Consider the following 27,320-nt stretch of genomic DNA (forward strand, 5'->3'; position numbering starts at 1 on the left):
TCGTAGCAGCGGACGCCAGAACTGCCCTCCCCAGGTACTCCGGCCGCGCGCGGGCCTGCGAGGTGCTGCGGGCAGGGGGGCGGGGTTGCGGTGCGGAGGCGGGGCTGCGAGGGTGGGGGCGGGGCTGTGGAGCGGCGAGCGCCAGACCGGACTGCGAGGGTTGGGGCGGGGCCGTGGGGGCTGCGGGCCCGAGGCGGGGCGGGGCTGCGGGCGTGGGGGTGGAGCTGCGGGCGCGGGGCGGGGCGGGGCTGAGGGTGTGGGGGCGGGGCTACGTGCTTTGGGGCGGGGTGGGGCTGCGGGCCCGAGGAGGGACCGGGCTGCGGGCGTGGGGGCGGAGCTGACGTACAGGAAGCAGCTCCCATTCGCTCTGGGCGGTGGGCGGAGATCCGGGCGGTACCAGCTCTCCCGGCCGCGGGGGGGGACGGCCTGGACCACCCCACGGCCGGGGGTTAAACAGTACGAGCTTTTCCAGGATACTGATCTCTCCGGGCAGAATCCTGCATTAAACAGTGTTTCCAAGGTGGAAGGGAGACCGTTTAAACGCCTCGAGACCCCTGGCTGCAGGGAGTGGTACCTTCCTCATTTCAGCCATTTATTTCCCGCTCTGGTCCTAGTGGTTCCAGTCAACGGGCGGGACGGGACGGAGGGGCCCGGAAGAGGCGCCGTGCACTTCCGGGTCGAAGAGCGCGCGGCGACGGCGGCGGCGGCCGGGCCGGGCCTAGCAGCGACTCTCGGTCGGGCAGCGGCGGCGAGCCCTCAGGAGCGGCTACGGGACGCGAGGTTTCCGGGTAAGTGCGGCGGCCGCGCCGGCCCTGGGGCCTCTGCTCCTCCGGGCCGCGGGCCGCCTGTGGGCGCCACGCGCTTTGTCTGCGGCCTGCACCGTGGGGCGAGGCCTGCTCCGCGCTGGCGGCGGGCCGGGAGGGCGGGCGGGCGCGCGCGCGCTGGGAGGCCCCGCCGAGACTGGGAGGCCCGTGGCCTGCGGGCGGGCGTCCGGGGCTTGCGGGGACGCGGCGGGAGCCCACCTGCCTCGCCCCGTGGCACCCACGCGCGTGCCCCCTGCGAGTCCGCGCTGCCGCGTTTGGAAGAGAGCTGTGACTTCGCTGCCTCGTTTCCAGCCTCTGTGCGTGGTTGCCTTCCTGGGCTTCGAGCCTTGTCTGCATGTCCCCAGGCCTGTGTGGCTGGCGGTTTTCCTATTCCTTAACTCTTGCAGTTCTCACAACAGCCTCTCTGGAGTAGGCTTTGTTCCCGTTTTACCGATGAGGGGATTGGAGCCCAGAAAGGCTAAGCAACTGCCAGCGCCACACAGTCGGGGAGGGGCAGAGCCGGCGGCCGGGTCCGCGCCAGCCCCGACTCCGACCGTGCTCTTTTTGACGCGGCTTGTGTTACCCCTTCTTCGGAGTTTACGTGCTTTACTTGTTTGGACAACAGCAGAACAGCAGTCAGCTGGGTGAACCACATTCTGGCCTGTGGTCACTGGACAGGCTCTGAAGCTGAGCTGAGGTTTGACTTCGGGTTGGCATACTTGACCTCTCTCCTGGACCATCCGGTTTTCTTTCTTATGGGAAGAATGTTAAGTTAGAGTACTAGTGGATGGATGACACCTCAGCATCATGGCTACCACAAGCCTGGCCGTGGCCCTCGGCAGCGCTGTGTTCATCTCAGGCCCGCGGAGACCTTTGTTCACACCTGACTTTTTGACTATCATTGCAGTTTACGATTTTGAGGTCTTCTAGCTGATACAGCAAATGGTGAATACAAGAATAAAAGTTGGCCTGAGTTGGGATGTTGGACTTGGCTGCAGGCTTGTTCAGTGCCTGAGATGGGCACTCAGGTTCCGGGACTGGCATGAAAAGGGATTGCAGGCACCCCGGACACCAAAGGCCCTTTTCCTTCCTCAGTAACGATTGGGACTGCCAGTGCGTTGGTTCCCCTGAATTCGAAGAGAGAGAAATAGCGTTTCCGGTTTTCTTTTCCCCTTTAATCCCCCAAATCTGGAGTCTAAGCAGGAGAGCTACAGTGATCCCTCCACCCCAGAGCTCTGCTAGCCCAGCCAAAGGTGGCCAACAGCTGGGAAGGGCTGTGGTCTTTTCTGCAGAAATGGCTTCCTGGCCTGTGGCCTGGGACATGGCAGAGGTGGATATGGGGAAGGGAAGATGTGGAGTTGGGGCTGCTGGTGCAACCAGGAGGTCTAGGGGCTCCCATTAACCCGCGTCCTGACTACAGGATTCCTGGTGGTCCCAAAATGTCTTGTTTCTGGTAGTTGTGCTAGAGGGTATCTACAGAGACTTTCTTTTTTTTTTTTTTTTTTTTTTGAGACGGAGTCTCGCTCTGTCGCCCAGGCTGGAGTGCAGTGGCTGGATCTCAGCTCACTGCAAGCTCCGCCTCCCGGGTTCCCGCCATTCTCCTGCCTCAGCCTCCCAAGTAGCTGGGACTACAGGCGCCCGCCAACGCGCCCGGCTAGTTTTTTGTATTTTTTAGTAGAGACGGGGTTTCACCGTATTAGCCAGGATGGTCTCGATCTCCTGACCTCGTGATCCGCCCCTCTCGGCCTCCCAAAGTGCTGGGATTACAGGCTTGAGCCACCGCGCCCGGCCTACAGAGACTTTCTAGGTTATTTTCTTGTCTTTGGCAAAATAACCCCTAGTTACTGTTGTGTGATACCCAGGAAAGGATGTTGTTCAGCCTCACATAACCTGAACCTTCCTGCTGCTGTGGTGGAGGATTGTAAGAGGCCCCTGGAGGCTTCCCTCACCAGCTGTGGTAAAGTTCAAAGGCCTCAGGACTTAGCCCCACAGGTACAGGGACTCGCAGAGTTCAGTCTCTCTCCTGAGCTGGTATTTGTAGCGAGCTCCTATGTGCGAAACCCTACATGGCCTCACGGGTCTCTTCTGGCAGCCCTGGGGCAGGCCCAGCCATTGCCTGTCGCCCTTCCTAACCCTTGGAGGTGGTCCTCAATCTCAGTGCATCAAGGGAGAAGCCAGGAGCTATTTGTTCACATATTATGGCTCACTGCAGCCTCAACCTCCTGGAGTGAAGTGATCTTTGGACCTCAGACTCCCAAGTAGCTGAGACTACAGGCGGTTTCCACCACACCTAGCTGGTTTTTAAATTGTTTTGTAGAGACAGGGTTTCGCCATGTTGCCCAGGCTGGTCTCGTAACTCGCAGGCTCAAGTGATCTGCCTGCCTCAGCCTCCCAGAGTGCTGAGATTACAGGCGTGAGCCACTGCGCCCGGCTAATTCACTTTTTTTTTTTTTTTTAGGAGACAGAGTCTCGCTCTGTCACCCAGGCTGTAGTGTACTGGCGCCATCTCAGCTCACTGCTACCTCCGCCTGCCAGGTTTAAGCAGTTCTCCTGCCTCAGCCTCCCGAGTAGCTGGGACTCAGGCGCCCGCCACCACGCCCAGTTCATTTTTTGTATTTTGGTAGAGATGGGGTTTCACTGTGATGCTTAGGCTGGTCTCGAACTCCTGAACTCAGGCAATCTGCCCGTCTTGGCCTCCCAAAGTGCTGGGATGACAGGCGTGAGCCACCGCGCCCGGCTGTCGATTCACTTTTTTTTTTGAGACGGAGTCTCGCTCTGTCGCCCGGGCTGGAGTGCAGTGGCCGGATCTCAGCTCACTGCAAGCTCCGCCTCCCGGGTTTACGCCATTCTCCTGCCTCAGCCTCCCGAGTAGCTGGGACTACAGGCGCCCGCCACGTCGCCCGGCTAGTTTTTTGTGTTTTTAGTAGAGACGGGGTTTCACCGTGTTAGCCAGGATGGTCTCGGTCTCCTGACCTCGTGATCCACCCGCCTCGGCCTCCCAGAGTGCTGGGATGACAGGCATGAGCCACCGCGCCCGGCCCGATTCACATTTTTTACTTTCTGTGTGAAATACATCATCAGAGTGAGGATTTGCACTCAGAGTAGTTGGACCCTGGGACTCCCCCCAGCCCTGCTCTGTTGTCTCTTAGCTGGTCTCCTTGAAGTGTTCCCCGGTAGATTGATGTGAGAGAATCTGCCTCCCTCTTTCAGATATATTTCTCCAGGGCAGGGACTGCATTCACCTTGTGCTGCACAAAGTAGGGGCAGGGTAGGTGTTGGAGCAGGTGTCCCAGGAGGATGTGGGGTCCGTTGTTAGGGTGGTCACAGCTATTGCCAGGGAGTTAAGGTCTTCTTAGCTGCGGCCTGAGAGCTGCGGCCACTCTAGGTCTCAGTGCACACCATGGGAAAGGGGTCACACTCCTGGATGGGCCGTGGCCCTTGTGTGTCTTTCAGAGCCGGTGTCTCTAGGATTCAGACGCAGGACAAGCAGGGCGTCTCTGGAGTTGCTGGGTCCACCAAACAGCAGGGCTGCAGACTCCCTTGAGTGGGAATCGTGGCCAATTGTCTTCACCTTAGGGCGGCAGGTAGAAGAAAGGTCAATTACTGATTTGGCAAAACCACTTCTGCAATCGCTGTTTCCAGGCTGTAGTAACATATGGCAGTTGACAGTTTGGTGGAGTTGACATTCCTCAGTATTTTAGAAGGCATCATCTTAGAATCTAGGGTTGGCCGGGCGCGGTGGCTCACGCCTGTAATCCCAGCACTCTGGGAGGCCGAGGCGGGTGGATCACGAGGTCAGGAGATCGAGACCATCCTGGCTAACACAGTGAAACCCCGTCTCTACTGAAAAATACAAAAAAAAAATTAGCCGGGTGTAGTGGCGGCCACCTGTGGTCTCAGCTACTTGGGAGGCTGAGGCAGGAGAATGGCTTGAACCTGGGAGGCGGAGCTTGCAGTGAGCCGAGATCATGCCACTGCACTCCAGCACTCCAGCCTGGGCAACAGAGCAAGACTCCGTCTCAAAAGAAAAAAGAATCTAGGGTTTTGCACTGTCTTGTCAGATGGGAAGTGAGGCCGTCCTGCTCTCTGAGCCTTAGCCCCATTAGGGATAGTTGTCCAGGGGTGTCCAGACAGCAGTGGCGGTGACAGCCCCTTTTTCCAGTTGCTGTGGTACATGTGCAACCCGCGGTGGTGGCAGGAGCTGAGCTCCAATGCGAGGAGGCCCTGAGCTCAAGGGCCCCTGGCTCTGGCCCCCTACTTCCTGGCCTCTTGTGTGATGCGCTTTTGTCTGACCGTGGATGAGCTTGGGCCTGATGGGAAGCAGTGTTACAGGGCCGGCTTCACTGCCTTGCTGGATTCCTGACTCACTCTCCTAGTCGAGAGACCTTTCCTCCCAGGGCCACCTGGGAAACAAGGTGACTAGCACTGATGAGAAATGAACCACGTGCACGCATCTCATTCCTTATCTGGGACCAAAGTTTGAGGCCTTGTTGTGGAAGGAGGAGCGTGTCCAGCTAGATTTCCCAAGGCTTTGTACAGCGTCCTGTGTAGCTTGACAGTGACCTTGCAGAGTGGGAAGGGCAGGGGTCCTGGCTGATGGGTTAGTGCCTTGAGCAAGTGGCCTTGGGAGCCAAGGGGTAGGCCTGGCCTCTGTGCCTTCTGCATCCTCAGCTCTGGGTACCACCGGGGACTCAGCAACACCCTGATGGATGGGGTTGGGGTGCGGTCAGAAGAGCCTCCGGGCCTCCTGACACTGGCCAGCCTTGGCAGGGAGAGCATCCTACGTGTCACCGAGGCCCCTCTTGTGCCCAGCTGATAAAGCCCGGCTCTGCCTCAGCTCAGGATGAGGCCATTTTGTTTGTATATGGTGTTGTGATTCCTCAGGAGTGTTGCAGTTCAGTGGTCAGTGACCTTTTTTTTTTTTTTTTTTTGAGACGGAGTCTCGCTCTGTCGCCCAGGCTGGAGTGCAGTGGCCGGATCTCAGCTCACTGCAAGCTCCGCCTCCCGGGTTCACGCCATTCTCCTGCCTCAGCCTCCAGAGTAGCTGGGACTACAGGCGCCCGCCACCGCGCCCGGCTAGTTTTTTGTATTTTTTTGGTAGAGACGGGGTTTCACCGTGTTAGCCAGGATGGTCTCGATCTCCTGACCTCGTGATCCGCCCGTCTCGGCCTCCCAAAGTGCTGGGATTACAGGCTTGAGCCACCGCGCCCGGCAGTGACCTTTTTTTTTTTTTGAGAGATGGAGTTTCGCTCTTATTGCCCAGGCTGGAGTGCAGTGGTGCGATCTCAGCTCACCGCAGCCCCCTCCTCCCGGGTTCAAGCAATTCTTTTGCCTCAGCCTCCTGAGTCGCTGGGATTATAGGTGCCCACCACCACGCCCAGCTAATTTTACTTTTTTTTTTTTTTTTTTGAGACGGAGTCTTGCTTTGTTGACCAGGCTGGAGTGCAGTAGCGTAATCTCAGCTCACTGCAAGCTCCGCCTCCCAGGTGCAAGGTGATTCTCCTGCTTCAGCTTCCCAAGTAGCCGGGATTACAGGCACCTGCCACCACGCCCGGCTAATTTTTATATTTTTAGCAGAGACAGGGTTTCGTCATGCTGACCACGCTTGGTCTCAAACTCCCGACCTCAGGTGATCCACCCGCCGCGGCCTCTCAAAGTGCTAGGGTACAGGCGTGAGCCACTGCACCCTGCCGACCTATTTTTTTTTTTTTTTTTTAGTTAAAAACAATTTTTTTTTCCTGGCCGGATGCAGTGGCCAGCTGGGATCTGGCTTTTCAGGTAGCTCTGTAAATGTGAATCATATGCAAGGCTTACTGGTGAGGGTTGTTGCGTGTGTGATATCTTAGGGCTCACCCTCCACGTGCTGTGGCGGTGGATGTGACACTGGGATGCGGCCTGTGGGGAGAGGTCATCGCTCTTCAGAGGGCTCTTTGCAGCCTGGGACGGTTTCGAAGTTCCCTGGCTCTGGTTTCTTTCAGAGCTGAGCTCAATGTGCAGCAATGGATGACGAAAGCCTGGATGAGCTTGTGGCCCGGAGCCCAGGGCCGGATGGACGCCCACAGGTCGGCCTTGCGGACCCGGCAGGTGACTTTGGTGAGCTGCCCAGTGCCGGGTAGGGGCGTCCCCAGGACGAGCAGGGTGCCTGGTGTTTCTCTTTGGAGGTCATCTGTGTGTGTCGCTTGTCAACTTTCAGTCTAAAAAAAATTATCCTTTGATTTTAAATTGTGGAAGTAGCGTATTCTTTTGTCTAATTTTTATTTTTTATTTATTTTTATTTTTTTATTTTTTTTTGAGACGGAGTCTCGCTCTGTCGCCCAGGCTGGAGTGCAGTGGCCGGATCTCAGCTCACTGCAAGCTCAGCCTCCCAGGTTTACGCCATTCTCTCGCCTCAGCCTCCCGAGTAGCTGGGACTTACAGGCGCCCACCATCTCGCCCGGCTAATTTTTTGTATTTTTTTAGTAGAGACGGGGTTTCACCGTGTTAGCCAGGATGGTCTCGATCTCCTGACCTCGTGATCCGCCCGTCTCGGCCTCCCAAAGTGCTGGGATTACAGGCTTGAGCCACCGCGCCCGGCCTGTCTAATTTTTAATGCAAACAACACAAATGTTGAACGAAAGGATGTTCCCTTTCCCTGCGTGTGCCCCCACCTTGCCAGCCCTGGGGAAGCTGTTAGCCGTTTGGCAGGTGCTCCTAATGCCTCTATGCCTGTGTAAAGCTACCCTGCTCTCTGCTGCATAGTCTTGACGCCCCTGCGGCCTGTGTCTCACCCTGGTGTCTAGAGGAAAGCAGCGAGGGCAGCAGTGGGGACTCCGGGGACGACAGCGACAGCGAGCACGGAGATGGCACAGACGGAGAAGATGAGGGGGCGTCTGAGGAGGAAGACCTGGAAGACAGATCTGGTGAGACAGCTGGTGTTCACGCCGGCTCCTGTGTTTCCTCTTGTCATGGTGGGGACAGCCTTTTATAACATCCTCCGTGAGAGTGCTGTCATCACCACAGCTGGCCCCATCCCCATGGTCACCTGCAGTGAGGCCTCGTCTTCAGCTGTGAGGACGGCTCACTTTATTCGTAGTCCTTCTTTTTTTTTTTTTTTTTTTTTTTTTTTTTTTTTGAGACGGAGTCTCGCTCTGTCGCCCAGGCTGGAGTGCCGTGGCCGGATCTCAGCTCACTGCAAGCTCCGCCTCCCGGGTTTACGCCATTCTCTCGCCTCAGCCTCCCGAGTAGCTGGGACTACAGGCGCCCGCCATCTCGCCCGGCTAATTTTTTGTATATTTTAGTAGAGACGGGGTTTCACCGTGTTAGCCAGGATGGTCTCGATCTCCTGACCTCGTGATCCGCCCGTCTCGGCCTCCCAAAGTGCTGGGATTACAGGCTTGAGCCACCGCGCCCGGCTTTTTTTTTTTTTAAGACAGAGTCTTGCTCTGTCGCCCAGGCTGGAGTGCAGTGGTGTGATCTCAGGGCACTGCAAGCTCCGCCTCCCAAGTTCAGGCCATTCTTCTGCCTCAGCCTTCCAAGCAACTGGGACTACAGGTACCTGCCACCACACCCGGCTAATTTTTTGTAATTTTAGTAGAGATGGGGTTTCACCGCATTAGCCAGAATGGTCTTGATCTGCTGACCTTGTGATCCGCCTGCCTTGGCCTCCCAAAGTGCTGGGATTACAGGTGTGAGCCACCGTGCCCACCGTTTTTTTTGTTTGTTTGTTTTTGGTGTTTTTTTGAGCTGGTGCCTAGGCTGGAGTGCAGTGGTTCAATCTCGGCTCACTGCAACTTCCGCCTCCTGGGCTCAAGCAGTTCTCCTGCCTCAGCTTCCCGAGGAACTGGGATTACAGGCCCCTGCCACCACGCCTGGCTAATTTTTTTTTTTTCTTTTTTTTTTTGAGATGGAGTCTCGCCCTGTCGCCCAGGCTGGAGTGCAGTGGCTGGATTTCAGCTCACTGCAAGCTCCGCCTCCCGGGTTTACGCCATTCTCCTGCCTCAGCCTCCCGAGTAGCTGGGACTACAGGCGCCCGCCACCTCGCCCAGGTAGTTTTTTTTGTATTTTTTAGTAGAGACGGGGTTTCACCGTGTTAGCCAGGATGGTCTCGATCTCCTGACCTCATGATCCGCCCGTCTCGGCTTCCCAAAGTGCTGGGATTACAGGCTTGAGCCACTGCGTCCGGCCTAATTTTTGTATTTTTAGTAGAGATGGGGTTTCACCATGTTGGCCAGGCTGGTCTCGAACTCCTGACCTCGTGATCCACCCGCCTCAGTCTCCCAGTGCTGGGATTACAGGTGTGAGCCACTGTGCCCGGCTGTAGTCCTTCATTTTGAAGTTCAGTTTGACAACGTAGTAGGTCTCTTCTCTGTTGAGGGCAAAAAATTAAAATGTCTAAGAACACTGAACAACATGATCTGTGATGTTTTTGGAGAGAATGTAACCGAACTGGAATTCCCCATGGAAGGAGCAGCAAGATCTTGGCAACCGCCTGCCCCCCACACCCCGACAAAGGCCTGCCATCATCACCTAGGTACAGGATGGGTTTAGCGTGACCTGGGGTTTGCCATGACCTGGGACCTCCTGACCCACTTGTAGTTTATACACTCATCTGAACAGAACTCCTAAGAGAGCTGACAGATGCATTGTGCGATTTTATGATTTTATTAAGAAATTCAGGCCAGGCTCAGTGGCTCATGCCTGTAATCCCAGCACTTCGGGAGGCCAAGGCAAGTGGATCATCTGAGGTCAGGAGTTCGAGACCAGCCTGGCCAACATGGTGAAACCCCATCTCTGCTAAAAATACAAAAAATTAGCCTGGTGTGGTGGCACACACCTGTAATCCCAGCTACTCAGGAGGCTGAGGCAGGAGAATGGCTTGAGCCCAGGAGGCAGAGGTTGCAGTGAGTAGAGATTGTGCCACTGCACTCCAGCCTGGGCGATAGAGTGAGATTTCATCTCAAAGGAAGAAAAAGAAATTCTGGCTGGCTGGGCACAGTGCTCACGCCTATAGGCCCAGCACTTTGGGAACATGAAGCAGGTGGATTGCTTGAGCTCAGAAGTTGAAGACCAGCCTGAACAACATAGCGAGACCTCATCTGTACAAAAAATACAAAAATTGACCAGGCGCGGTGGCTCATGCCTGTAATCCCAGCACTTTGGGAGGCCGAGGTGAGCAGATCACGAGGTCAGGAGATTGAGACCATCCTGGCTAAGACGGTAAAACCCTGTCTCTACTAAAAATATAAAAAAATTGCCCAGGTGCGGTGGCTCACACCTGTAATCCCAGCACTTTGGGAGGCCAAGGCGGGCAGATCACGAGGTCAGGAGATCGAGACCATCCCAGCTCACACAGTGAAATCCTGTCTCTACTAAAAATACAAAAAATTAACCGGGCGTGATGGCGGGTGCCTGTAGTCCCAGCTACTCGGGAGGCTGAGGCAGGAGAATGGCGTGAACCCCGGAGATGCAGCCTGCAGTGAGCCGAGATCACGCCACTGCACTCCAGCCTGAGCAACAGAACGAGCCTCCGTCTCAAAAAAAAAAAAAAAATTAGCTGAGCGTGGTGCCTGTAATCCCAGCTACTAGGAAGGCTGAGGCGAGAGAATTGCTGGAACCTGGGAGTTGGAGGTTTCAGTGAGCCAAGATTGCCACTGCACTGCAGCCTGGGCAACAGAACAAGACTCTGTCTCAAAAAAAAACAAAAACGCCCCACAAAAATTACCTGGGCACAGTGATGTGTGCCTGTAGTCCCCACTACTCAGTAGGCTGAGGTTGGAGGATTGTTTGAGCCCAAGAGGTCCAGGCTGCAGTGAGCTGTGATCGTGCCATCACACTCCAGCCTGGGCAAAAAAAAAAATTCTCAGCTCACTTACGATTGGTTGATGATTGTATGTACCCTTGAACTTCTTTTCGGAGAACAGAGCTTTAAGGGGCAGGTCTGGGCTGGGTGTCGTGGCCCAGGTCTATGGTCTCAGCTACGCAGGAGGCTGAGGTGGGAGGACCCTTGAGCCCAGAAAGTTGAGGCTACATTCTAGCCAGGGTGATGGATCGAGACGCTGTCTCAAACAAAACAAAGGGGAGACAGGTCTGTGGGGTGCACTAGTGGTACCTCCTTCCCTGTGCCCGTTGCTGTCACCCTCAGTGGTGCATAGCCTGTGAGGCCACCAAGGAGGTGGCCCTGTCCCCCCACCCTGCCCCTGCCCCGCCCTGCCCCAGCCCTGCCTCGGCCCTGCGCATCCCCTGCCCCGACCCTGCTCTGCCCTGCCCCAGCCCTGCCCCGACCCTGCCCCTGCCCTGCCCCGACCCTGCCCCTGCCCTGCCCCGGCCTTGCCCCGACCTGCCCCTGCCCTGCCCCGACCCTGCCCCGGCCTTGCCCCGACCCTGCCCCTGCCCTGCCCCGGCTCCACTGTGGTGGCTTCCTCAGAGGGAGGCTGAGCTCAGCCTCAGAATTTTGCCTTTCCACTGCTTTCCTTCTGACATCACCCTCGGGCTGGAAAATCCGTGGTCCTCAAGTGGCTACTGTGATCTGTGTGTCACAGTCTTTCAGGATAGCCTTGTGGTTATCAGGGTTAGAACGTTCCGGAAAGGTAACCCTCCTGTTTTTGAGACTGTTGGTGAGGGAATGGCGCTCATGGCCTGAGCCAGTGTGTGTTGGCCGTGTCCTTCCAGAGTTCGATGTTTAGCTCTGCACGTGATGTGCTCTTGCTGGTCTGCTGGGTCTGCAGGTCCCAAGGGGGCTCCCCTGCTTACTCCCAGCGTTGGGTTAGGGCTCTGGTTCATCTGTAGCAGGTCTCCGCACGGATTCTGGCATTGCCAGGGCTGAAAGTGTGGGCCATCAGGGTGACTCTCTGTCCTTGAGATCTGAGGGCACTTTGGATGCCAGAGACTCTGGGTTGTGGGCTGGAGTGAGGGTGACAGGAGCCTCAGCAGGGCCCCCACCGTGTCTGCGCTCACCTTCTAGCAGCAAACCCAGTGCATCAAGCAGCAGCTGGGGGACAGGGTCATAGGCACTGAGAGCTGTGGGCGTCCGGGAAAGGGACAGGCTCCATGGACCTGGGGTGGGGACAGGCTTCTGGAGAATACAAGCTGCCACCTGCCTGAGGGGCAGGAGGAGGTGGCTGGGCAGGGGCGGCAGGGAGGCCAGGGCTGGGGGATGTGAAGTGACAGGAGGTTTACAGAGACCTGGAGCCACGAGGGCTGAGCGCCCTGAAGGAAGGGGATGGGAAGGCACTGGAGAGGTGTTGGTGTAGCCAGTGTCTGCAGAACTTGAGTGAACACCCCTCTCCTCTTTATTCCTCCAGGACCTTTTTTTTTTTTTTGAGACCGAATTTCACCCAGGCTGGAGTGTAGTGGCGCGATCTGGGCTCACTACAGCCTCCACCTCCTGGGTTCAAGCAGTTCTCCTGCCTCAGCCTCTCAAGTAGCTCGGATTACAGGCGCATGTCACCACGCCTGGGTAATTTTTGTGTTTTTATTAGAGATGGGGTTTCACCATGTTGACCAGGCTGGTCTCGAACTCCTGACCTCAGGTGATCCGCCCACCTTGGCCTCCCAAAGTGCTGGGATGACAGGCCTGAGGCACTACGCCTGGCCAGGACTGTTTTTTAAACAGGAAGAAGTAGCCAGTGGGTCCCTAACTGGTGGGAAACATGTTGGGGAGGGAGTTGGAGAGGGCAAGGCCCGCGTCACTGGGCCCGGGAACTTTCGTTCTCGTTGCTTTTCCCACCCTGGTGTTTCCTGCTGGAAATCACTTGTTACGCTGCCCTCTCCAGCTTGAGGTAGTAGCTCTTCAACTCTTTTTTTCTTTTTGAGACGGAGTCTCGCTCTGTCACCCAGGCTGGAGTGCAGTGGCGCGATCTCAGCTCACTGCAAGCTCCGCCTTCCGGGTTCACACCATTCTCCTGCCTCAGCCTCCTGGGTAGCTGGGACTACAGGTGCCCACCACCATGCCCAGCTGATTTTTTGTATTTTTATTATTTATTTATTTTTGAGATCGAGTCTTTGTCACCCAGGTTGGAGTGCAATGGCGCAGTCTAGGCTCACTGCAACCTCCGCTTCCCAGGTTCAAGCGATTCTCCTGCCTCAGCCTCCCGAGTAGCTGGGATTACAGGCACACACCACCACACCCAGCTATTTTTGTATTTTTTGTAGAGACGGGTCTTGCCATGTTGGCCAGGCTGGTCTCAAGCCCCTGACCTTGCGATCTACCCTCCGTGGCCTCCCAAGGTGCTGGGATTACAGGCTTGAGCTACCACGCCTGGCAATTTTTTGTATTTTTAGTAGAGACAGGGTTTCACCGTGTTAGCCAGGATGGTCTCGATCTCCTGACCTTGTGATCCGCCCGTCTCGGTCTCCCAAAGTGCTGGGATTACAGGCATGAGCCACTGCGCCCAGCCAGTAGTTCTTCAACTATTTTTTTTTTTTTTTTTGAGGCGGAGTCTTGCTCTGTCGCCCAGGCTGGAGTGCAGTGGCCGGATCTCAGCTCACTGCAAGCTCCGCCTCCCGGGTTCCCGCCATTCTCCTGCCTCAGCCTCCCGAGTAGCTGGGACTACAGGCGTCCGCCACCTCGCCCGGCTAGTTTTTTGTATTTTTTTTTAGTAGAGACGGGGTTTCACCGTGTTAGCCAGGATGATCTCGATCTCTTGACCTCGTGATCCGCCCGTCTCGGCCTCCCAAAGTGCTGGGATTACAGGCTTGAGCCACCACGTCCGGTCAGTTCTTCAACTCTTAACATGAAAGATGAAAACTGGCCGGGCGCGGTGGCTCAAGCCTGTAATCCCAGCACTTTGGGAGGCCGAGACGGGCGGATCACGAGGTCAGGCGATCGAGACCATCCTGGCTAACAGGGTGAAACCCCGTCTCTACTAAAAATCCAAAAAAAAAAACTAGCCGGGCGAGGTGGCGGGCGCCTGTAGTCCCAGCTACTCGGGAGGCTGAGGCAGGAGAATGGCGTAAAACCCGGGAGGCGGAGCTTGCAGTGAGCTGAGATCCGGCCACTGCACTCCAGCCCGGGCGAAAGAGCAAGACTCCGTCTCAAAAAAAAAAAAAAAAAGATGAAAACTTAAAACTCTTCTGCTGCCTCCCTCGCAGCTCTCACTTCTCCCAGCCTCTTCAACAGTGTAAATTCCTGTTCTGGGTGTGCCTTTCCCTTTGCGGGATAACAGCAGGGTCCTGGGAGTGATGCCCCAGTGCTGGCAGGGTCCTGCCCATATGCGTGGAACCAGGAGAGTCTTGGGGCTGAGGAGGAACCTGCCACCCACACCGAGTCTTTTCCTCTTCCCATGTGAACTTGTGTTCTGTTTCTTTTAGCATTGTTTCAGTGGAGTTGGGTAGGAAGAAGATAGCAGTGGACATGTGGGCTCTGCCGTGTTGAACTCAGAGCATTTCCCTGCTGCTGGTCAGGGTGTAGCCTCAGAACCGCTCCACATTGACCAGAGCGGTTGTGGTCAGTGGCCCAGTTAGGAGCCTGTGCTCTGCCTCCCACAGGGAAGAGGAACGGGTGACCTCAGAAGGAGGTCCCGTCTGCGGGCAGATGGTTCATGGTCCTCAGGCTTTGAGAAGGGGGCGTTGGAAACGGGGGCTGCTGTCAGGGGGCTGTTGCACTGAGGGGCTCGCTTGGAGGCTCCAAAACGAACCTGATGATCTCTGGGACCTGTGCTGGGCCCCAGGGTTGCCGTGCCTCTCGAGGTCTGCCTCAGCCCCAGGCTCAGCTTAAGAGGAGCTGGTCTGGCACTCAGGACGCTCAACTTCCCACGCCTCGGTGCAGGGCGCCCGAGCCTTCAGGTTAGGTGCGGGGAAGGGCTCCTGGGGTTGTGGATGTGCTGAGCGTGGACGTGGAGTTAAGTGGCAAGATGTGAGCCCACAGGGAGGCGGGCTCTGCATCGCAGGCAGACCTGTTGTCTGGAGTGCAGCCCGGGCCGATGTGAGCCCACAGGGATGCGGGCTCTGCGTCGCAGACCTGGTGTCCGGAGTGCAGCCCGGGCCGATGTGAGCCCACGGGGAGGCGGGCTCTGCGTCACAGACCTGGTGTCCGGAGTGCAGCCCCGGCCTGCTTGCCTCCAGTGCCACAGTTCACACTGCCAGGCCTGCTTGCACCAGTTGGAACATTTCCTCTCTCTCCAGGTTCCGAGGATTCTGAAGATGATGGGGAGACGTTACTGGAGGTAGCAGGTACTCAGGGGAAACTGGAAGCTACCGGTTCTTTTAATTCTGATGATGATGCGGAGAGCTGCCCGATCTGTCTCAACACATTCAGAGACCAGGCTGTGGGGACGCCAGAGAACTGTGCCCATTACTTCTGCCTGGACTGCATTGTCGAATGGTCCAAGGTGAGTTCACCTCTGGTTAGGTTCTTCCTCCCTTCAGGATAGCCTCCCTGTTTATAGGTGACCCAGCCTTTGGTCAGCCTCTTGCAAGGTTGTAGCTCTCTGCTCTGCGGCTGACCCTGGAGCCACAGGATTGAGTCTGGCTTGGCCTTTGCTTTGTGAGCACCATGGCTCCTGGGGGTGTGGGTGAGCTCATGTGAGGCGTTTGTGGTGTATTGGTCAGTGGCAGGAGAGAGGACGGCTGTGGACCTCTCGGGACCAGCTGCAGAAACCCTGGATGACTTAGGGGCCATCTCGGCCTGCAAGCCAGAGGCAGGTGTACTGTGGTACTTGGGCGGTTTGCTGCCTTGACATGTGGTTCTCTCAGTTGATACAGAAAACACCTGTAGTAGCCGGGCGCGGTGGCTCAAGCCTGTAATCCCAGCACTTTGGGGGCCCGAGGTGGGTGGATCATGAGGTCAAGAGATTGAGACCATCCTGGCCAGCATGGTGAAACCCCATCTCTACTAAAAATACAAAAAACTAGCCGGGCGAGGTGGCGGGCGCCAGTAGTCCCAGCTATTCAGGAGGCTGAGGCAGGAGAATGGCGTAAACCCGGGAGGCGGAGCTTGCAGTGAGCTGAGATCCGGCCACTGCACTCCAGCCCGGGCGACAGAGCAAGACTCCGTCTCAAAAAAAAAAAAAAGAAAGAAAAAAAAAGAAAACACCAGTAGGATACAGCACTCAGTCACAATAACCGGCATTGACTTTTTTTTTTTTTTTTTCCTTTTTGTGGAGAACGGGGTCTCACTGTATTACCCAGGCAGGTCTCGAACTCCTGGGCTCAAGCTATCCTCCCGCCTCTGCCTCCCTGAGAGCTAGGATTACAGGCGTGAGCCACCGCGCCCGGCAATAACCGGCACTGAAAGGGACTGTCCTTAAAACAGGTGAAGAGCGTTTACCGTAAACATGCAGTGTATTTTATATTTCAAAATGAACCTTTAGAAGCAATCAGCTCCCCCTGCCCTTTCTGAATACTTGATTGTGAAAAATGTCAAAAAAGTAGAGCTTACAGTCCGAGGATGACTGATGAGTCCCCGACTCATGCGCAGTCCTCTGTGCTCAGGGCTCAGCTGTGACACTGCCACCTCTCGACTCCTCCGCTCCCTGCAGCTGCACCGGCAGCTGTGCTGCCCCGACTCTCCTCAGAACCAGGACCTCACCCAGGATTCCTAATGGCTGGGTCTTCCTGCTCTGTCTCCCTGAGTAGCTGAAACTGCCTGTATGCTTAGTTTGAAGCAGGACCCAGACATTGCTAATGCTGTTGGTGGGGGCAGGCTGTGATATCACCCAACGTCTGGCTCTAGTACTTCCTAGTCCTGTTCTGTTGTGGTGGGTCCACAGCCCACGGTAGATTTAGGCTCAGATTTTTCTTTTTTTTGAGGGGGGGTTCGCTTTTGTTGCCTAGGCTAGAGTGCAATGGTGCGATCTCGGCTCACTGCAGCCTCCGCCTTCCGGGTTCAAGCGATTCTCCTGCCTCAGCCTTCCGAGTAGCGGGGACTACAAGCACCTGCTACCACACCAGGGTAATTTTGTATTTTTAGTAGAGACAGGGTTTCACCATGTTGGTCAGGCTGGTCTTGAACTCCCGACCTCAGGTGATCCGCCCACTTTAGCCTCCCAAAGTGTTGAGATTACAGATGTGAGCCACTGCACCCGGCCACTTTTTTTTGTTTATTTTTTTGTAGATGTTTCTTTTGGCAAGTGAAGCTTTCATTTAAATTGAGGAACAAGATACAGTGTTTGCTGTGTATTTTCTGTCTGGCATTTATTAGATAAGTATTGGACAGGAGAGGGAGGGCATTTACAAATAAGTTTATCAGTATACAAATCTTACAGATGAGTCCGGGCACAGTGGCTCATGCCTGTAATCCCAGCACTTTGGGGGCCCGAGGTGGGTGGATCATGAGGTCAAGAGATTGAGACCATCCTGGCCAGCATGGTGAAACCCCATCTCTACTAAAAATACAAAAATTAGCTGGGCGTGGTACCACAAGCCTGTAATCCCAGCTACTGGAGAGGCTGAGGCAGGAGAATCGCTTGAACCTGAGAGGTGGAGGTTGCAGTGAGCTGAGATTGCACCACTGCACTCCAGCCTGGCAACAGAGGGAGACTCTGTCTCAAAAAAAAAAGAAATCTTACAAATAAACTGTTAGAATGCTGCTTAGAAAGATTGCTGGATAATAAAGATTAAACGTTGTATTTAGAAATAAGTCATAAAGAGACGTGTAAGACGTTTAAAGAGCTTTTCCAACACAGCTGTGATTGAAGGAAGCAAGGCCCCTTCCCTTTCTTTTTTTTTTTTTGTTTGAGACGGAGTCTCGCTCTGTCGCCCAGGCTGGAGTGCAGTGGCCGGATCTCAGCTCACTGAAAGCTCCGCCTCCCAGGTTCACGCCATTCTCCTGCCTCAGCCTCCTGAGTAGCTGGACTACAGGCGCCCGCCACCGCGCCCGGCTAATTTTTTGTATTTTTAGTAGAGATGGGGTTTCACCGTGTTAGCCAGGATGGCCTCGATCTCCTAACCTTACGATTCACCCGCCTCGGCCTCCCAAAGTGCTGGGATTACAGACATGAGCCACCGCGCCCGGCCAGCTCCTTCCCTTTCAAGATGGCTTACTCCGTAGAGAGGGCGGGCGGGGATGCTGATTCCGTCCGTCGCAGCAGGAGTTCAGAGCGCTTGATGTGTTGTGAAATCAACACACAAGGACAGGAAGGCACCAGGAATTGCCAAGATAGCTTTGAAAGGGGGAGAAATTGCCTACTGGATATTATGATTTATAAAACTACAGTGATTGACCTGGAATCAGTGCAGGAATGGAAACCAGTCCTAGGGGTTTTGCAGGGGCCCTGAAAGAGACCTGGACATATTCGGGGAGACAGGCGGTGCCTGTGGGACTGATCAGCCTGGGGGCTGCTCACAACACACACACGATGCTGGATGGATTCAAGATTTGGAATTAGAAAGCGAAGCTGAAACTTTGAAAGGAAAGCATGGGCAGCTCTGTGATAAGAAAAGGGAAGGATTTCCTAAACAATCTGAGAGAATGTCTGCAAACAGGCTCTGAGCGTGCGGGGCTTAGCCTGAGAGAATGTCTGCACACGGGCAGTGAGTGTGCAGGGCTCTGCAGCAGGCCTCTTCTGGGAACCCCAGTCCCACCATGGGAGGTGCTGCTGCACGCCCCTTGAGCTGGTGGGGAGGATGGCACCCCGGACTCCAGAGGGGGGATATCACACGTACAACCTCAAAGGCACACGTATTCGTGGGTTTTTACCTGAGAAACAGAAGTGCACCCACACAAAGACACGTCCGTCGATGTGCACCATGGGGGATGGACACGGGCCGTTTGTGTGGTGGCGTCTCTTCAGTGCTAGGGAGGGCAGAGTGCCGTGAGCAGGAGTCCCTGCTGTGACTCCAATCCTGAGAAACCCCAAGGAAGACGCACCTAACCACACGTGAGGCAACAGGAAGAAACAGCCAGGTGGGAGAGGGAAGGGCCCAAAGACCAGGGTGGGGACTCTGCAGGACGTACATTTGTCAGGGCCCATTGAATTATTCAGTTAAAATCAGTGTTTTCTTGTGTATGGTATAAAACTAACTTAAAGATCTTATGTGGGTCAGAATACTATTAATAAAGGCAAAAAAATTTTTGCCACACATACCTGACTGTTATCCACACTATAAAAAGAAGTTTTTTTTGAGATGGAGTTTGGCTCTTGTTGCCCAGGCTGGAGTGCAATGGCGCCATCTTGGCTCACTGCAACCTCCATCTGCAGGGTTCAAGCGATTCTCCTGACTCAGCCTCCTGAGTAGCTGGGGTTACCGGCACGCACCACCACGCCTGGCTAATTTTGTATTTTTAGTAGAGACGACATTTCTCCGTATTGGTGAGGCTGGTCTCGAATTCCCGACCTCAGGTGATCCACCTGCCTCAGCCTCCCAAAGTGCTGGGATTACAGGCCTGAGCCCCTGCTCCCGGCCTATAAAAATAAATTCTAAAAATTTACTAGTGAATGTCCAACAATCTTTTGGAAAAGTTGGCAGAAGATTTGAACAGGGCTCACTGCAGAGAGACCTGTGCACGATGCCGCCCCCCTGCCTCCCCGTCCTCCCGTTATTGTCACCAGATGCTTCGCGTTCATGGAGCTGCTCTTCCCCCACCGCCAGGGCTGGCAGCTCTGCAGGGAGGCAAGGCTCGTTGTGCTCCCTTCACTGCCATGTTGCCAGCAGCTTAGTGGAGGGCCTGGCACACGGAGGCACTTAGCAGATACTTGATTTTCAGTGTAAAAGAAATTTTTGACCTCTAAGTGAAAGTGATTTATAAGATTCTCATCCCGTTTTTATTTCTCACAGAATGCCAATTCCTGTCCAGTTGATCGAACTCTCTTTAAGTGCATTTGTATTCGAGCTCAATTTGGTGGTAAAATCTTAAGGAAGGTGAGTGTGGATGCTGCTGTGGAGACCCCAGGCGTGCTTATATCCCTGCCCTGTGGGACAGAGTGCCTTCCAAAGTGGGCTTGCTCTCCTGAAATGAGTGTTGGTTAAATGCTTCATAGCAGTCCACTCAAGTGCCCCTGTGGCCATGAGCAGGAAACCTGGAGCTTGAGTTGTGCCCTGTCTGGGGGTTTGTGGTCCGGGTTGGGGGTGAGAGGCAGAGATGTTGCCAGCTCCTCCTTGGACCCCAGCCCTGTACCCATCACATCAGGGAGCGGCTCTCTGGCCCGTCTGCTCAGAGCTCTTTATTTTATTTTTGAGACACCGTCTTGCTGTTTCACCCAGGCTGGGGCGCAGTGGCACAATCACAGCTTATTACAGCCTCAGCCTCCTGGGCGTAAGCCATCCTCTCCTGCCTCAGCCTCCTGAGTAGCTGGGTCCACAGGCGTTTGCCACCACACCTGGCTTTTTTTTGTTGTTATTGAAGTGGAGACGAGGTCTCACTGTATTGTCTAGGTGGGTCTCGAACTCCCAGGCTCAAGCCGTCCTCCTGCCTCAGCCTCCCAAAGTGCTGGGATTACAGGCGTGAGCCACTGCGCCCAGCTTTTTTTTTTTTTTTTTGGAGACTGAATCTTGCCCTGTCGCCCAGGCTAGAGTGCAGTGGCACAATCTTGGCTCACTGCAGGTGCACGCCATTCTCCTGCCTCAGCCTCCCGAGTAGCTGGGACTACAGGTGCCGCCACCACCACGCCCAGCTAATTTTTTGTAAATTTTTTTTTTTCTTTTTTTTAGTAGAGACGGGCTTTCACATGTTAACCAGGATGGTCTCGATCTCCTGACCCCATGATCCGCCCGTCTCGGCCTCCCGAGGTGCTGGGGTGACAGGCCTGAGCCACCACTACACCTTGCTTCCTTGCTTTCTTTTTCTTTTTCTTTTTAGAGGCAGACCTTGCTCTTACGTGGCAGTCCGGCACCTGCCGCCTTGCCCTGCTTGATGACTTCACTTAGGGGCCACGGGGCTTACCCGCTCCTTTCCATGCATCATACTTTGCTTTCTGTTGAATATTTTCCTCGTAGATCACCCCCCTGAGATGGTAGAAAACATAAAAATTCTTGTGTGCATGTCGAGGGAGACCCTCTGGGCCTGTGGAGCCCACTTAGGAATCTGAAGCCGATCAGTCGATTCTGGATTAACTGTGTATCGTGATGGGAATTGACCATAGGGAGTCTGGGTCCCGTGTGGTGTGTGATCGCTTGTTTTGTCCTAGATCCCAGTGGAGAACACCAAAGCGAGTGAGGAAGAGGAGGAGGACCCCACCTTCTGTGAGGTGTGCGGCAGGAGCGACCGCGAGGACAGGCTCTTGCTCTGTGATGGCTGCGATGCGGGGTAAGGGACGCTTGGGACTGGCACACGTGCCCTGCTGCGTGCGAGGTGGGCCAGGGGCAGGAGGGACGCAGAACCTCATCCCTCTGTGAAGTCTGAGTCCCAGCACCTGGAACTGAGCTCACCACCCTCAGCAGCGCGGTTCAGTCCCGCGAACCATGGGTACCTGCAGGCCTTCCTATTACACCCATTTACACCTCTATCTTTCCCCAAAAAACATTCTGAGGCTGCTCACAGAAATTCAGGTAATACATCAAGACAAAAAAGAAAACAGCCAGACAGGAGGCTGTGGGGCTGGCCAGCCAGAGGGTGGGACGTGTCCTGGTCCCGGCCTTTCTGTGTGGGGGAGTGGCTCTGCCTGCGTCCATCATCCTGGCTGCCTTGGTCCCTCACCTTTCACCCTGCTCCTCCTCCCCCAGTTACGCTGCACCTGCTGCTCTCCCTGGCACAGCTGAGCGCCTGCTCTGGCCCTGCATGGCCCTGGCTTCCCTGGAGCCTGTGACACTCGTCTCCACATCCCTGCTTTGTCTCGTTGGCTATAGGCAGGCGCCTCCTTCCCCATTAGCCTCCTGCGAGGGGCTCTCCCTGTTGATTTGAATAATTTTTCTGCTGTGATGAAATTATGGCGAGAGGATTCTGGAAATCTTTCCCTTTTTGAAAGAACCAGTGAGGCTGCTCGATCTGGAGCCTTCTCTTCAGCAGAAAGTAGCTGGGTCAGGGTTTGGACTATGGAACAGCCAGAGCCAGGAGGCCTGGACGTGCCATGGCTGGAGCCACACAGAGGACGGGCTCCTGGTGAAGGCCTTTGCTCTGTGGTGGGTGGTCCTGGTCATCCCAGCTTTGACTCGCCCTTGACCACAGCTGCTTGTGCCCCCACCTGTCACCTCATTCTTAGCCACACAGGCCTCTGCTCCACTCACGCTGCTGTTGGTGCAGGAATCGCTGGCTGTCCTTTCGCAGACACTGCAGGGGCCTCGTCGAGGGTCCTACAGGTCACCACCATGTTTGTCTCATCGTCAGTTCACCCTCCTTGTGGCCTGTGGGAGTGTAGGGGCCTTGCAGTACGCTCCACCGGCCCCTCCAGGTCCCAGCCCCTGCTTGGTCCTGCCCTCTGCTCTCAGCAGCCAGGAGACGGCCATGCCCTGCTCACATTCGCAAACATCTTGCCTTCCCTCCTTTCTTACGAGTCTGCGCCTAAATTCACGTTTTGTGACAGTTTCCTGAGTGCTCTCCCCTGATGGTCTTCACCTCCTTGGAGTTCCTGGGAGCGTCTGCTGCCAACTGTCCTGGCGTGTGCTGAGCTGGTGCCGCAAGTCTGAAGGGCAGAGCTGCTGCCTTGAGTATCCTAGGAGCCTGGTCACTGCAGCCCTGGGCACAGTGCTTATTGGCTGTTGATGACTGAGTTACACCTTGAATATACACAGAATGCTTTTTTTTGTTTGTTTTGTTTTTTGTTTGAGACGGAGTTTCGCTCTTTTTGCCCAGGCTGGAGTGCAATGGCGTGATCTTGGCTCACCGCAACCTCCGCCTCCTGGGTTCAAGTGATTCTCCTGCCTCAGCCTCCCGAGTAGCTGGGATTATAGGCATGCGCCACCATGCCTGGCTAATTTTGTATTTTTAGTAGAGACGGGGTTTCTCCATGTTGGTCAGGCTGGTCTTGAACTCCTGACCTCATGTAATCCACCCGCCTCGGTCTCCCAAAGTACTGGGATTACAGGTGTGAGCCACCATGCCTGGTCAAGCACAGAATGCTTAAAAAGAAAAAAAAAAAGGTGGAGGAGTGGCTTAGCGCTCCCTGCCTATGTGTAACACTGGTCCTCTTTACCTGTGGCTGTGGCCACTCTGGGCATGTGAAGGAGGGGCCTGGGCTGGTCTGGAATCACTGGACACGGCTCGAGAGGCCATGGTGTCATAGGAGAGACCTGGTCCTGGCTGCCATAAGCACCATCCCAGGCAAGGCCCTCATCTCAGGCCGGGGCCGTGAACCTTCTAGCGGCCAGAGGGCAACTGGTTGGCCAGATGAGGCTGTCAGTTTTCAGGCACAAAGCCTAGTTTTCATGTTAGCTTTTATTTTACTTATTTATTTTTTTCGAGGCAGAGTCTTGGTCTGTCACCCAGGCTGGAGTACAGGGGCGCCATCTCGGCTCACTGCAACCTCTGCAGTGAGTCACTGCAGCCTTGGTTCAAGCTTCAAGTAGCTCTCCTGCCTCAGCCTCCTCAGTAGCTGGGATTACAGGCATGTGCCACCACATCTGGCTAATTTTTGTATTTTTAGTAGAGACAGGGTTTTGCCATGTTGGCCAGGCTGGTCTTGAACTCCTGGGCTCCAGTGATCCGCCCACCTCGGCCTCCCAAGGTGCTGAGATTAAAGGCATGAGCCACTATGCCCAACCTAGTTGTAGTACCTTCTAGCAAGGCTCTTGGGGAAGTTTAAAACTTAATTAAGGCCGGGCGCGGTGGCTGAAGCCTGTAATCCCAGCACTTTGGGAGGCTGAGACGGGCGGATCACGAAGTCAGGAGATCGAGACCATCCTGGCTAACACGGTGAAACCCCGTCTCTACTAAAAAATGCCAAAAAAAACTAGCCGGGCGAGGTGGCGGGCGCCTGTAGTCCCAGCTACTCGGGAGGCTGAGGCAGGAGAATGGTGTAAACCCGGGAGGCGGAGCTTGCAGTGAGCTGAGATCCGGCCACTGCACTCCAGCCTGGGTGACAGAGCAAGACTCCGTCTTTTCAGACTTTGGAATTCTTTGAAAGAAGGTACTGCTTAGTTCTTGCCTTTGCCCGCAGAGAACTTGTGTAAGAGCAGATGTTAGGAGGGGACCTAGTTAGGGCTCTTTGTAGCCCCCCCGACCTGCCGCCCCTCTGTGCTGGCCTGGCAGGGCGTGTCGTGCGTGGGGGAGTCTGCTTCTCTTCCTGCATACCTGTCTCCTGTCTTTCTTGTGTGAGGCCCTAGCGAGGGTCACATAGCGGACACCTTCTCCTAGGTACAGGATTCTTGGGGGAATGGGTTTACTTTTGTTTAACTGGTATCTTAGATCCTAGGACAGTTCAGCACTGTGGTTAGTAAGTGGTAGTTAAGGTCAGTTGAATTCAGGCTCAATTTTCAGGGTCACCATCAGCTTGACTCCCTTGCCTTGATTGTTTTTGCCTTACTCAGGGCCGTCTGGGGTCTTTGGGGTGAAGTTTCAAGGGTCTTGGCGCAGACTCCCGAGCCTCGGCTGCTTGGAGGGGCACAGACACCTCACACCAGTGGCAGCACTTCCCAAATTACTTTCCTGGAAGGCTTGATAGAAACAATTAAAATATAGTTTCCTTTCAGCAAAGAAACCTTTGCCTTCTTCACTGGCTTGGTGTGAGGCGCGATGTTTGAAACACTCACCCAGTGCGGGTGGGTGGGGCAGGCCTCCCTGGGAGGGGCCCCCGTAGGCAGCACTGACCGCAGGAGCTCACCTGAGCCACTGTCGGCCTCTGGGCGGGCGTCGTGGTCAGCTCAGCTGCCGTCAGGATACCACAGGCTGGGCAGCGTAAACCACAGGTCTTCCTTTTCTTGGCTTTGGAAGCTGGACCTCTGAGATAACAGCAGGCCTGGTTCCTGGGGAGGCCCTTCTTCCTTCTCACAGACGGCCGCCTCCCCACTGTGTTCTCCCCTGGCCTTCCCTCCTCTAAGGACACCAATCCTGCAGCCTTGTTCAGCCTGAATTACCCCCTTAGAGGTTCCATCTCCACCTGCTGTCACATTGGGGGTTAGGGCTTCTTAGGAATTGTTGGGGGACGCAGGTCAGCCCCTAACAGAATGCGTCGTGGACTTGGGTGCCGTTGGAGGCCTGCTGTGTGGTCCCCTCACTGGAGGAGGTTTGGGAAAGCTGTGAGCAGCACCCGGACGCGCTGCTCTGGCCCTGCTCTCTCCTGTAGGTACCACATGGAATGCCTAGACCCCCCTCTCCAGGAGGTGCCGGTGGACGAGTGGTTCTGCCCGGAATGTGCTGCCCCTGGCGTTGTCCTTGCCGCTGGTGAGGACGCTGCTCCCATCTCAAGGCGCGCATGGGCCTTCTCACCGTCCGCTCTGCGGCCCCGGGGTTAGGGTCGGCTGCAGCGTGGGGAAGACATCTCAGGCTGTCTCGGGCTTGTCTTCTCAGGGCTGTGTGTGGTGTCCATTGGTTGGGGGGGTTCCGGTCCTCAGTGGTAGAAGCACCAGGCTCCATGAGCAGCCCTGTGTCCTGTGCACGGGTCAGCCTAAGCCAGGGCTGCTGCGTGGCCAGCAGCCTTGGGGGGAGCCGCTGGGGAAGGCGTGTGGCCTGAGTGTGGCACATCAGCCCTGGTGGTTCTTCCCAGATGCGGGTCCCGTGAGTGAGGAGGAGGTCTCCCTGCTCTTGGCTGATGTGGTGCCCACCACCAGCAGGCTTCGGCCTCGGGCAGGTAGGACCCGGGTGATAGCCAGGACGCGGCAGAGTGAGAGAGTGAGAGCAACTGTGAACCGGAACCGGATCTCCACGGCCAGGAGGGCCCAGGTGGGTGGCCCAGCCCCGACGCCCGTCCCAGAGCCCCAGCTGCCCAGAGTGGTCTCAGGGGCCGGGTGGCTGGGAGAGGCGTCGTTGGCACTGTGGGGTATGCCTGGCCCCAGTGGCTTATGTTCCTCCGCCTGCTAAGGGGAGCAGGTGAGTGCACCCCGGGGTGAGCCCAGCGGCCAAAGGTGGGGCTGCCTCTCTGAGCAGCTGGAGCCAGGTGCTGAGGGGCAAATGGAGCCTGGCCCTGGGGATGGGGGCTCCAGGAAACCCCCTTGTTCCCCAGGCCACATGCCAGCACCACTCCCTCCAGGCACCTGTGAGCGCCTTCCTCTTGCGCTAGACCTGGTGCTCGGTTTCAGGTGCTCCCTGCGGCCTCCGTCCTCACAGCAGCCTTTCCCTGGGCATTGGACAAGCAGGAGGGTCTGGGCTGTGGGCATCTGGTGTGTGCCCTTGGCAAGCCTAACGCTGAATTTGGAGTGGACTGAGAAGGCTGGGTGGGGCGGGGGCTGTCCCTCTCCAGTGCCCTGCCCAGCACCTGCGCCGCCCCCACCACAGTGACTGGTGCTCTCCCCTGTGCCACTGGGATGCTGTCTGTCCCCCACCTGCCTGCCCTTTCCCTCATCCCTGCTGCATACCGCCCCCACACCTGTGCAGGAGCCCAGCTCTCAGGGCTTGCCATGGGCTCTGCTCTGAGCTCCGCCCTGTGCCCTTCCTCCTCCACCAAGAACTCCACTGTCCTTGGTGTCTGCCTGTCCTCGCCCTCCGTTCTGGCCCTGAGCTTGCCTCCCAGAGCTGTCCTGGGCTGTCCTGGCCTTGCCCCTGTGGGAGTGCTGGGCAACCTCTGGCAAGGGAGAGGAAGGCTGGGCCGTGGCTGCTGTGGGTGGCGGGTGGGGAGGCTGTCCTGCTTCTTTGGCTGCCATTGCAGGCTGTGCTCTGGGCTCCATTTGGGGTCTGCGCTGGCCCTGCTGAGGCCCCAAGGGCACCTGATGGCACCGCCCCTTTGCCTATAGCACACACCAGGACCCCTTGGGTCTTCCCTGCTGGACGAAGCCATCGAGGCTGTGGCTACTGGCCTGAGCACCGCCGTCTATCAGCGCCCCCTGACATCGCGCGCTCCTGCCCGACGGAAGAGGAAGACAAGTAAGTCTTGCGGGATGGACTCTCCCGCCAGCCACGTGCTGGGACCCACGCCCAAGGTCCACTCACTGCTTCCCTCAGGGCCAGGGCTGTGGGCATTTCCGTTTCTTCTTTCTGCAACTTAATCTTCTCAGCTGGAAACACTACACGGCTGGGAGGTGTAGGTCTGACGTGCAGATCTGTGACCGCACTGCCTCTGGTGTTGTACCAGGATGGTGCCGGCCTTCCCGAATTGTCCCCTCTGCTTTCTGGAAGGATTGCTTCCTGAGGTTTGTGGAAGCAGTCTTGTTATTTTTGCTGTAAACATTTGTCTGAATACGCTCTGAAGCCATCTGGGCCTGGACTTTTCTGTGGGGGCCGAGTTGAGATGAGTGATTTCACGTCTTGTCTTGCTTCTGCCCTGTTAAGGTTTTTCAGTCCTTTTCTGTGAGTTTTGGTAATTTTGTCCCAGTGCTGGTTAACTTTAATTACTTGGTTCTCAGAAGTCCACTGTGAGGTGACTAATTCTCCCTTAAAACTAACGGGCAGCTCCTGCGGAGAGCCGTCGACCGCACCTTGTCAAACACCCCGGGAAGATGAATTTGGACTGAAATGCTGGGTGTTTTTGCGGTGAAACATTTTTTAATCTTTATGTCACTGCAGATGTGCAGCGAGCTGGTTTGTGTTAGTCTCTCAGCAGATGTGCAGCGAGCTGGTTTGTGTTAGTCTCTCAGCAG

General features: G+C 55.9%; 1 protein-coding gene across 4 annotated transcripts in view; it reads left to right on the forward strand.

Moving 5' to 3' along the window:
• Nucleotides 1-423: 423 nt before the first annotated feature.
• Nucleotides 424-27,320, forward strand: part of PHRF1 (PHD and ring finger domains 1) — a 40,672-nt gene continuing 13,775 nt past the window's right edge. For 3 of the 4 annotated variants that reach the window (XM_033203961.1, XM_033203965.1, XM_033203962.1), the window contains exons 1-9: nt 424-788; nt 6,782-6,896; nt 7,583-7,702; nt 14,904-15,109; nt 19,497-19,580; nt 20,846-20,964; nt 24,875-24,972; nt 25,295-25,470; nt 26,478-26,607. In XM_033203961.1, the coding sequence (XP_033059852.1) occupies nt 6,803-6,896; nt 7,583-7,702; nt 14,904-15,109; nt 19,497-19,580; nt 20,846-20,964; nt 24,875-24,972; nt 25,295-25,470; nt 26,478-26,607 (1,027 nt within the window). In that variant the 5' untranslated portion in view covers nt 424-788; nt 6,782-6,802. The remainder of the gene's footprint in view (nt 789-6,781; nt 6,897-7,582; nt 7,703-14,903; nt 15,110-19,496; nt 19,581-20,845; nt 20,965-24,874; nt 24,973-25,294; nt 25,471-26,477; nt 26,608-27,320) is intronic. The other variant, XM_033203964.1, reaches the window with a different exon arrangement.

The sequence above is a fragment of the Trachypithecus francoisi genome, unplaced genomic scaffold (assembly GCF_009764315.1).
Source record: "Trachypithecus francoisi isolate TF-2019V2 unplaced genomic scaffold, Tfra_2.0 Lachesis_group8, whole genome shotgun sequence".
NCBI classification, from domain to species: Eukaryota; Metazoa; Chordata; class Mammalia; order Primates; family Cercopithecidae; genus Trachypithecus; species Trachypithecus francoisi.